The sequence below is a fragment of the Lolium perenne genome, chromosome 6, assembly GCF_019359855.2.
Source record: "Lolium perenne isolate Kyuss_39 chromosome 6, Kyuss_2.0, whole genome shotgun sequence".
In the NCBI taxonomy this organism is placed as follows: Eukaryota; Viridiplantae; Streptophyta; class Magnoliopsida; order Poales; family Poaceae; genus Lolium; species Lolium perenne.
The window spans coordinates 76,456,896-76,468,288 of NC_067249.2; the positions used below are offsets into that span (position 1 = coordinate 76,456,896).

Below are 11,393 nucleotides of genomic sequence, written 5' to 3' on the forward strand. Positions count from 1 at the left end.
GTGTTCCACCTATATAATGAGGGCCAAGGGGAGGGGGCCGGCCACCCCAAGCACCACAAGGTGGCTGCACCACTAGATGGCCGGCGCCCCCCTCTCCCCAAACCCTAGCCGCCCCACTACTCCTTCTTCCCCGCACGCTTAGCGAAGCTCCGCCGGGATTCTCCACCGCCACCGACACCACGCCGTCGTGCTGTCGGATTCAAGAGGAACTACTACTTCCGCTGCCCGCTGGAACGGGGAGGTGGACGTCGTCTTCATCAACAACCGAACGTGTGACCGAGTACGGAGGTGCTGCCCGTTCGTGGCGCCGTGATCAAGATCTTCTACGCGCTTTTGCAAGCGGCAAGTGAACGTCTACCGCAGCAACAAGAGCCTCATCTTGTAGGCTTTGGAATCTCTTCAAGGGTGAGACTCGATAATCCCCTCGTTGCTACCGTCTTCTAGATTGCATCTTGGCTTGCATTGCGTGTTCGCGGTAGGAAATTTTTTGTTTTCTATGCAACGTTATCCTACACCTGGCTCCTTGGCCGCGCCGCCCACACGTGTGGGCCCCCTGTGGCCCTCCTCTGGTCCCTCTCGGGTGTTCTGGAAGCTTCGTGGAATTATAAGATGCTGGGCGTTGATTTCGTCCAATTCCGAGAATATTTTCTTACTAGGATTTCTGAAACCAAAAACAGCAGAAAACAGGAACTGGCACTTCGGCATCTCGTCAATAGGTTAGTTCCGGAAAACACACAAAATCATCATAAAGTGTGAACAAAACATGTAGGTATTGTCATAAAACAAGCATAGAACATCAGAAATTATAGATACGTTGGAGACGTATCAGCATCCCCAAGCTTAGTTCCTACTCGTCCTCGAGTAGGTAAACGATAAAAGATAATTTCTGAAGTGACATGCTACCAACATAATCTTGATCATACTATTGGGTGAACACCTGGTGGATGCTCCTGCCCTCGTCGGGGAAGAGGTGGCGGGGAAGGCCGGTGCCGTCTGTCACGTGGCCGTAGCATGTACATACATGACCTTTGAACACGGAATACCAAAAGGTAAAGCATGAGTCATATAAATGATATGATGAAGATATTGATTGTTCGCCTTGAAGCCTCATCTTCTCTCGTGAAGATCGGACTTGGTGTAGTAGATTTGGTTCGTGTAATCACTAAGGCAACATGAGGGATGTTGTTTTGAGTGGGAGTTCACCTAGTTAATTTAAGAATTAAAACATAACTCAATTTATCATAAACGTAGTCTAAATTCTTTGCAAATATGTGATAGATCATGGCGGCCCCTACCATCAACTTTAATTTGCTCCTAGAGAAAGTAAAACTGAAAAACAACGGAAGCAACTTTACAGACTGGTTCCGTAACATGAGGATTATCCTCACTGCTGGACAGCTGACCTATGTCGATGCGCAGCTAGGTGACCCACCTGCAGAAACTGCTCCCGATGAGGTAAAAAATGTTTACCTCACTCGGAAGAATCAGTACTCCACAATTCAGTGTGCCATCCTGTACGGTTTAGAATCAGAGCTTCAGAAGCGCTTTGAGAACCATGACCCTCATGATATAATCACTGAGCTAAACTCATGCGGACGTGGAAAGCTATGAAACCTCCCGGTGTAGCTTCTTGAGTTTTGTCCCTTGGTGGCGTTTGGCTTCATGCCTGTTTGTTGCTTAGCTCTCATGCTTGTGAGAAGCATGAGTGGAGCTCCGGTCCATTCCTTCTGTGCCCTTCCGAGGTGGAAGGTGACTGGGGGTGGTGGATCTTTGGATTGCAGCCTAAATAAGCTCACTTCTCTCCTTCCTTGTGTTCTGAATCGTGAGGTGCTTGGGGGCTTCTTGCTTCTGGTATATCATTCTCGAGGTCACTGTGGTGGTGAAGAAGAGGAAAAAAAAGAAGCAACTTCTAGGCAGATCTGAAGGAAATCTGGTGAAGCTTCAACTTTCAGGTCTTGTGATTATAATTTTCGAGTTGGATTTCCAGTCTGTTGTTGAGTCTGCAGTTGGAGGTGCTAATCAGCAATGGTTCTTCGTGGGAAGCTAGGCCGGGCGGTCTCCTCCAGGAGCTACGCCGCCCACCAGTTTGGTCGATTGGCGGTCTTCTTACCACCGTTGCTTCTTCTGGTTGAATGGCAACCTTCTTTCCTCCCGGCTAGTGTGCCTATAGGGAGGCAGCAGTCCTTCCTCTCAGCGTTCGTGGAGTTTTTCCATGGAAACTTCATCGTCCCAAGTGGCGTCATCCCCGGTGGCGGCGAGGTGCTCGTGCAGGATCGACTTTGGTTCCGATGGCGTTCTCCATCAGATGTTCGGGGTCTTCTCTGCAAAAGACAGGGACCACTTTGTAATTTCTTGTTTCCTTTGGATCAGTATGTAAGGTGTACTCTTTCTATATTAATATAAATGGTTCTGTCGGGGTCCTTCGAGACCCCTCTTGTGTTAAAAAAAAAAAACGTACCTATTGCATGGACGCGAGAAAGAGCAACGTTGCGTTACCTCGCCAAAGTCCAAAGTCATAGCCTGGCTATAACGGTACTGCTTGCCCGGGGCAAACGCACAGCCTGTTTAGTCCACTGCCGGGCCAGGCCCGTTACAGGCCGAAAACGCGTGCTCCCGTTCTGGCCTACAAAATATTGGGCCCGTTGGCATCCACTCTGGTGCAAGTGCAACGTTCAGGTGGCTGAAAGCAGTGGACCCAGAAAGTCTTGTCGGAGCCATAGACAGCCAAGCGGCCGCCGCTCCCGGCCTTCGGCCGCCGCCCCCTTGGATCTCCGGCCTCCGGTTCCGGTAGGTCCCTCCTCTTCCCAGTCGCTCCCCTTCCCTTCGTCAACTACTATTCGCTCCTCTTCCATAGCACTCACCTCTGTCCCGTCAGTTGGTTTTCGTCGAGGCGCCGGAAGAAGCCAAACGGCGTGGCCTGGCGCCACCACCGGTCTGGGCATGCGGTGGGGAAAGTGAGCGTATGGATCGATCCACTGATGCCGAGGCTATGGGGCTTTGGTCTCTGGTTCCAATCTTGTTATAGACTCATAGGCAACTAGATTAGATGGTGTTTATACGGACTAGTACGTCAGTTTAATGCTCTTCATAGTCGATTTAATCCGCTATGATAGCTCCTGCTTGATGAAAGTGAGTTAACCTTTCTCTCTATTTATGTGCGCGCTTCGTAGTTGATCTAATTACCCGGTGCATGATTTAGTGAAAATTATTACTACTACAGTTTCTCAATTATGTGGACTTTGACAAGATGACACTCCTTTCCTTTGCCTTTGCCCCATAATCACCACTTCCTTTTTCTTGGTAAAAATGATCACATTTTTTTATCGGCAACACATGATGCACTACTAGGTTTTGATTGGCTAACTTCATAAGTCAACTGGTTTTATCCATCTCACTAGATGGGCCCATGAGTCTATCGACTAGTCTAGACTAGTTGCTCGGCTAGTCTATGAGTTTTAACTTCACTGTTGACTAGCTTGTTCGACTTGACTAGTTCGTAGAGTCGAGTTGTCGAGCGACTAGTCATGGACTGATCTAGATTAGTCGTTGTATTTGAGTCGATCGACTCACTTTGGGCATAAATAAGTGAGGCGCTCAGCCTGCAGATGGAAAGTTAGAACAACAGCTATTTTCAGGCTTGCACTAGAACGAGCCGCCTCACCTAGAACCAGGCCGCCGCCGCCATCCGCCATCCGCTGAGCATCCGCGGCCGGTGGTGGCTAGAAGCATTGCGGCGCCCTCCCTGGTTGCCATATGTGTACTAGCTACTGCTGAAGTACATGTCGACTAGTCGAGTAGTAGTCTAGACTAGTCACGACTCACGACTAGTCTATAAGTTGGTACCCTGACGACTCGACTCGGCTTGACTCGTCGACTCGTAATCCTTGGGTGGGATAATTTCAGAGCATGATAAGGTTGTACCACCCTCCGCTACTTCACGTCTTCACCTAAAACAAACAACTATTTCTCTTTCCATCCATCAAGAAAGAAGGCCGGAAAACTGCCAACAGGTACTACTTCTCAACGTTTGGGTATTTTTCTTAGATAATTAGGTTTTGTTACCAATCCATCCAGAGCTGCGCCCTCCGGCTTCATGGTGCACTCTGCCTACCCAAACACGCTAGTGCTCCTCCTCTACTCTCATCTAATGACCATAGTCTAGGGTTTGTAAGTGCATTAGCGATGGAGTTAGAGAGAGTGGGAGGAAAATAAGAGAGAAACTGACCTAGATGCGGTGGGAAGGATGCGACGTGGTCCGGTGGTGATGCGAGCTCGAAGGGGATGGGCATGACATGGCAGTGGTCTTCTCTCTTTCTGTTACTCAGTACATGAGCGAGTGGCTCAAGCTTGTGACTTATGTGACCCAAATCGATCTATTGAATTGGCCAGAACTAGAGGCTAGGAGTGTGTCACTTTGTCAAATTGCTTTATTAGCTGTAACACGGCCGTATTGTTGGCAATGAGTAACACTTAGTAGAACACGACTGCGTTGATGGGTCAATGAGGTAGTCCTGCACATACAGGTTACCTTTGGTTGTCAATTCCATAACATGGACCCAACGGCCAACAAAGTTAATATTACTCCTAGCCTCTAGTTTCATTACTAATATCTCTAGCATTTTTTTCTCTCAATATAATTCGACATTTTGTTGAGATTGTATGCATATCTCATTTACATATCCAAGAGTACGTGCTGAAAGAATTAATAAATAACTTCTTCAATTTTTTTGATTACCTAAGAATGTAACTATTCATCATATTTGTTAATTGTGGTAACTAACTGGTACAATCAAAAAATAAAATTATGAAGAACCTTCTGCGGTGGCCTGGTGATAAAAACAGAGGCAAACCGTAGTGAAAACCTGATGCTGCCATTACAATTTACATTTTTGGTATGTTACATGCATGCATTGCCTTAAGTTTCCCTCATATGGTCCTCTTCCCTACATGCTAATAGCCTCTTCTGATTCGCCGATAGCCCAAAACTATGTGGCCTCATCATCACCTGCTGCTATCCATGTTCATCTCATCCGACCCAGGATCTGAGTAGAGCAAAGGCATCAGTGGCTTTTCCAGGTCCAGATCATAACTCTCCTGTTACTTGACTTGTTTTGTTACAACCATGGAAGATTCCTATGGTGTTGATACATCATCATTGTTGAAACTGTATGGTGCGGAGCTCGAGCAGGTTGTGCTCGTGCTGCTGACCTGGGCGGCTTCATACTCCTGTCCAAGACTCCGCAGCCTGCTCAGCTCGGGCAAGATCTCTTTCCCAAGATCTGGCCTGTCCTTCTTCCGTAGCTCTGCGCACTTCAAAGCTAGCTGTGTGAATGCCAGGGCCTCTTCCACTGGCCAGTCCGTCACCGTCGGGTCAAGTACCTCTTGGAAAGCTCCTTTCTCGATGGCATGCTCGACTTGGTGCGTGAGGCCCATGGGTGACCTGGCCGTGATGATTTGGAGCAGCAGGATACCGAACGAGTATATGTCGGACTTGGTGGTGAGCATGCCTGTCTGCTGGTACTCAGGGTCAATGTAGCAGAATGTGCCGGCTGTGGATGTCATCCTGTACTGTGTGACTTCAGCTATGGACTGTGGCACCAGCCTTGCGAGGCCGACGTCTGCAATCTTGCTGACAAAGTTGTGGTCCAGGAGGATGTTACCAGGCTTCAGATCTCGGTGGACAAGTGGTTCTGGCTTTGCTTGGTGGAGGAAGAGAAGGCCGGTAGCGATGTCAGCAGCGATCCTGAAGCGGATGTTCCATGGGATTGGTTTGGTGTTGCCTTTTCTACAGAGCCGATCTTCTAGGCTTCCGTAGTCCATGTACTCGTACACCAGGCAGCCATACTCTGGGCAAGCTCCAAGCAATAGGACCATGTTTGGATGCCGCATACTGCTAAGTATTTCAATCTGTAAAGTATTAATTAGCATGCAATTAGATTAATCATGGCTTCATTTACATAATTAAATTGCAGCTAAAGACTGAATTGGTAAATAAGGACCAGTACAAGGATATTGTGTCCCCCTAAACACGGGAAAGAAAACCTACTTTCTGATAGTGAACATAACTGTTTCCTGTAAAATAAACGATAATTGCGTGGCGTAAATGCAATGGTTTTTTTTATAGTTATAGTAATAGCCAGGTACTCAAAGTAGTGCTGAATAGACTGAAAAGTAAAAACTTAATAGGTATAACTGCATAAATATGAAGGATATCACAATATCTGGTTGCTGCAATGCTGTATCTTATATACCTCTTGCTGAAATTGTTGCCTCCCCTGTGATGCGTCTGGTCTTAGGATTTTAATAGCGACATTAGTGTGATCCAACACGGCTTTATAAACTGGTCCATATCCACCTTCGCCTATCTTGAGTGCCCTGTCAAACTTATGTGTGGCAGCTTCAATATCATCAATGGAATACCTCCTGTACCGGAGATCTGTGTTCGTTGCTCTCCTTCTCTCCTCCGACTCACGCTTTGCCTTCCATTCTGCTCTCAATCTCTTTTGCGCTTCAAGCTCTGCAATTTTTTGGGCAGCTTCAGCTGCCTCCAGCGCGGCTCTGCACTTTGCCTTCTCCATTTCAACAAGTGCAAGAGCTTCTTCTTCTGAACTCCTTAGTTCCTGGTACATTTTAGACTCTTCCACCTTTATCTGGGACAGCTGAGCCGCCTGCAGTTAGATTATTATTAATTACTATCGCGAGAGTTTAGTTGTCTCAGGAAGTGCTTGGTGCTTATAGTTTAGTCTATTTATGTAGAAGTAAACAGTACCTTCTGTTTAGCATCAATTGCTTCCTTACAGGCAGTGTTATACATTTCCATTGTCTGCTTCAACTCTAGTCTCAGTCGTCTCATCTCAGCTTCTACATCCTTCTGTGTTCAAGTGAAACAAAATATGAATTAATGATCTAATACTTCATGAGTTCAAATCAATGTCCAGGTGCAAAGTTTTTGTTGATTCTAGAAACTAGATGTTTACAATGCTCTTACCCCGGTTGAGCTTAGGCTTTCCATGGATACATACGATGATAGTTCCATCGAATCAGCGTAGTCCATGGAATTCAACTCCATGCTCATGGGAAAATCAACGTCATCTGAAAAAGAGCTGCGAGTAACAGAAGGCCTCGGTGGTGCGATGAAGTCTATGTAGTCGTCGAAATCCTTCTGGGGTGCTTGCCTTCCAGACAGGAGATGCCTATCTCTCGTTGGAGCTTTTGCATAGGCAGATAGTCGGTCCACCGATGTTCTACTTGTTCTTGGTGATGATGGATTAGAAAATTTCCTCCAGTCTCTTGACGATCTATTTTACAAAACAAGATTGTTGATTATAATTACGTTAACAAGACACATGTTTCTGAGCGTGTTCGAAAAAAGTTGCATTAACAAGCTATTCAGTTAAAACATGGGTGTTAACACTTAACAAGTTCTGGTAAGCAGACACATCTGACCGATCAGATAAAAGATTTATTATCTATAAGTATGTAAGTGTTTACATTGTTGCTACCCATTTAGCTTCAGGAACCTGCAGTGTACTTATTGAAGTGCTATTTTTCTTCTTTACAAACTTACCTTGCAAATGCATCGGATTCTATGTTTGGTTGGGAGGTTTGCTTCGGAGGAAGAGTAGTAAAGGGTGCTGGACCTTTGGCTGCCTTGACTTGGATGGCCTTCCCTTTATGTATTACATGTACCGTGCAGTAATCAGGCGCCATCTTTATCAAGCATGTTGGTACATCAGGATTTCTAAATCTTCTGCACGGTGTAAAGGTCATGCCTGTGTTCAGTATAGGTATCAAAGGAATGTAATGTGGCACAGCCATGGAGAATTTATGAGTATGTACCTGATGAATGTGTTCCTTGTTGATGCCCCAACTACGATATCTGTGATGGCGTTACCAGTAGCATAATCAATTATTGCTTTGGAGATATCAGTACCATCCAAGATCACCTCATTCAGATGCATCTGCGATTTGCAATGGCAGCCTAAGTGAGTGTTACTTATGCTATTTGATTCTGTTGCTTGTTATCACATCTTCCTGTTGCAGGACCAAAACTTTTTATGCCAAAAATGCTTGGTATTTATCACCTAATTAGATGTAGTTAACTCTAGTGTTTTTTTATGTCTGCTGATAGAGGCACATCTACCGATATGTGAGATGGTAGAATAATAGCATTCAATTGGCACTCACCCCTTTACGAGCACAGTAGCCTCTGTATGAAATAAACATCTGTGACATCTCTGCATCCATGTCAACCCCACGGCCTGCTTCCACTGTAATATATCCATACCAAAATAAAACAGAATAAGTGTTGATGAATTAAATCAAGTTAAATAGGAGAATGAAATGTTTATTGGTGTCCTTATGGAGTCAATAGCGATGGAGACAAGTTAATACGCAAAAGTGATACAACTATAGTCAGCCGCATTCATTTTGGAACAAAGCAATCTGCATTGTCCTACAAGGCTATGTGTTTATTCTCGTGTTCAGTACTTCTACAAAATTTATTGGAAAAATTAATTGTGTAGCATTATCTGTTCATCACATGATAACATTATGAACATCACATTCTAAGAGAATCGCGTCAATCTTGGAAATCAAATATTTATTTTTCATCTATAAATTACTAACTAATCCCAAACCTGCTAATTTTCAGTAAATTTGTTTCTCTGATGTAATGATGAACAGGTTACGACAATATGGGTGAAACTGCGGACCCTTATGATAATGGATTCAGCCTGATTCGGATGGTGTTAAAATGTTAGAGGAATGTTTTTTCTAATTTTCAGTTCCTCTTTCCATGCAGGTACTTTTCAGCATATAATGAGAAGGAGAAATGTACCAACCGTTCTGGGTACTTTGGTTGGTCCTGACATGGACCAACTGGAGGGTGCTGCCCCTTGCCAGTAGCCGATCTACCGCCCATTTCGCCGCCTGCTGGCTGTTCTTGTCCCTGTCAACGGCCACGATGGTCGCGCTGTCCTTCCCATCCTCAGGTTCCCCGCTGTGCGACGCTGTCGAGAAGGCCGAGAGGTACATTTCTAAGCTCTCCGACCAACAAATGAAGTAACAGATGACACAAATCGGGACAGTGGAGGGGAGAGAGAGACAAAAGGGGAATTTTGTCCCTCCTCCTCTCCCTTTGCTTATTTCTCCTTGGATCTCTCGTCGTTCCTTACTGCTGCGACCAAACTGGCTGAAACTGCAATGTTGTTTTAGGAAGTTTGTGTTGTTTTTCCAAGTTTGGGCGCAGCGTTGTCGTGAGAATCTTCTTAATTTTGTGTGGCTCCTGTTTCCCTGGTTGTTATGTAAGGGGGGTGTGTAGGTGGAGGACGACCTGTTCAATGCCACCTTGTTGCTTGTTGCTAAGAATAGCAGCTGATGGCGCTAGCTGAATTCCTTCTGAGTTGTTTGTCGACACAACTATTTTGAATGTAGTTTACCTTATGCATCTGAAATATATCAGGTGGTCGTTGCTGCAAAAATTGTTTGCAGTATCTATCTATGGCAGGTTGGGCGATGCATAAATATTTGGTAATAGTTTCTATATACTCCAGTATGTACCTTATGGCAATGAATATTTGAGATGACATGGCCGCAACAGAAACTGAGATTTGATAGCTCTACTTGGAGTTAGTAGGATCACTTGTTCAGATACTATCATATATAATCGAGGTTTGTAGATAGCTGGTCACGCCTGCCGCGGCAATTGTCTAGATAGTAACCGAAAGACACCGAATAATAGAGGTGATGTGGGGCTGGAGAGTAGAAAATCAGTATTGGTTACAATTACAGGTGTAACCTCAAGTTACATAGGTCCCACTTGGGATATTTTTCAATAAGTTTGACACGGCCTGTTGGAAAAAAATGAGTAAGAGCTTTCCTGTCCCTTCTGTAATTTGACTAACTTTTAGAACATTTTATGTGTTTCCTGTGTGAAATTTGACCAATTTTTCTCATTCTTTGCAGGCACACGGTGGTCTCTCCTGTGAATTTCTGTAGTGTGGATGCATCGTCTTTTCATGCTCTAATCTCGTGTAAACATGCATGCTCATGCAACTTGGGAGGTGATGCCTTCAGAGTGGAATCTGCCATCTAATGATAAGTTGATAGATACAGGAGAAAATTATTTGTTCACCATTATAAAGGAATGTATTCATCTGGAAATATCTGCAAAGGAAACTAAACTATTCATCCGAAAATTAGGAGCTCATTCCACAAGTAATGTTATTTTATGAGGATTGCAGTTTATTACGGTTTTGTGTGGCTCCTGCTTCCCTGGTTGTGTTAAGTAAGGGGTGTCTAGGTGGAGGACGACTTGTTCAATGCCACCTTGTTGCTAAGAATAGCAGGTGACAAGGTATCACTGGGCCACTAGCTAAATTCCTTCGAATTTGTTTGTCAACATGGCTACTTTGAATGTAGTTACCTCATGCATCTGCAAAATGCCAGATGTGGTTGCACGAATTGTTGCAGTGTCTATCTATGGCAGGTTTATGCGTACATTTGGTAATAGCTGCCATATTGGAAATTACCTGTATCTACCAAATGTGTACCTTATGACAATGAATAATTGAGATGGCATGGCTGAAATAGATACTGAGTTTTTTTTATAGCAAAATCAGATACTCGCTGGTTGAGTCGGTGTCTCAACAGGTCCTGTCCCTTTCTGTGATTTGACCAATTTTTACAACATTTTATTCGTTTTGAGCGTGAAATTACCATGCTGCATTTTTTTTCTTTTGCAGGCATGTGGAGGTCTGTCCGTCGCGTGGAGTGCAGAACAAATCGTGTTTTCATGCTATGGTCTCGTGTAACCATGCTGGTGAAGGATCATGCTCGTGCAACTTGCGAGGTGATGCATTCAGAGTAGAATCAGTTGGCATCTAATGACAAGTTGATAGTGATGATTGTTCAACATATTATCACATGCCATTATAGAGAAATGTATTGCGGTGATGATGCTCATCTGAAAATATCTCCAAATAAAATAAAATTAAACGATTCATGTGAAGAATAGGAGCTCATTCCACAACAAATGTTTATGTGCATTATTACAAATAATTAAGCAGGCAACAACACAAGCACAATCTACTAAACAACCATCTTATTCTTTCATACTAAAAAACTCATATCTTATTCTTTCATACTAAAAAACCCCATATTATTCTCTCTGCCTGGGAACAAGTGTTGCGTTGTCCTCCTCCTTTTGAGTACCATGCCATTGTAGAAGATTTAACCGCTGATTAAAATCTTGTTCTTAGCTTTGCTGTGGGAGCTCATATGATTGTGATGTGTAAAACGTGACCTCACAACATCTGCATCTGTACTCGGGCAATTTTCTTTGTTCACGCACTGCCAAGCTGGTACTCGATAAGAGTTATATGAGTTTATGA

The 11,393-nt window shown here is 44.4% G+C and overlaps 1 protein-coding gene and 1 long non-coding RNA gene across 2 annotated transcripts; one reads left to right on the forward strand and one right to left on the reverse strand.

Annotated features, from left to right (window-relative positions):
* Positions 1–2,670: 2,670 nt before the first annotated feature.
* On the forward strand, positions 2,671–11,005 carry LOC127307739 (uncharacterized). Its single transcript, XR_007855803.2, has 5 exons — positions 2,671–2,787; positions 2,876–7,985; positions 8,804–9,030; positions 9,967–10,653; positions 10,746–11,005. It is a non-coding gene; the product is annotated as an uncharacterized lncRNA (long non-coding RNA).
* Positions 4,853–9,339, reverse strand: LOC127307738 (U-box domain-containing protein 52). The gene is made up of 8 exons (XM_051338498.2): positions 8,844–9,339; positions 8,188–8,270; positions 7,840–7,961; positions 7,568–7,750; positions 6,989–7,298; positions 6,770–6,871; positions 6,252–6,668; positions 4,853–5,907 (listed from the first exon to the last, which is right to left on the reverse strand). Exons 1-8 carry the CDS (start codon positions 9,034–9,036, stop codon positions 5,134–5,136), a joined length of 2,184 nt encoding a protein of 727 aa, XP_051194458.1. The 5' UTR covers positions 9,037–9,339; the 3' UTR covers positions 4,853–5,133.
* Positions 11,006–11,393: the final 388 nt, after the last annotated feature.

Excerpts from the sequence above, each read along its gene's own strand:
- LOC127307738 (XM_051338498.2), bottom strand. The coding sequence starts at position 9,036 with ATGTACCTCTCGGCCTTCTCGACAGCGTCGCACAGCGGGGAACCTGAG. Across the intron at positions 6,669-6,769 it reads CAATTGATGCTAAACAGAAG|GCGGCTCAGCTGTCCCAGAT; the intron begins GTACTGTTTACT and ends ATCTAACTGCAG. Across the intron at positions 5,908-6,251 it reads GGCAACAATTTCAGCAAGAG|ATTGAAATACTTAGCAGTAT; the intron begins GTATATAAGATA and ends AATACTTTACAG.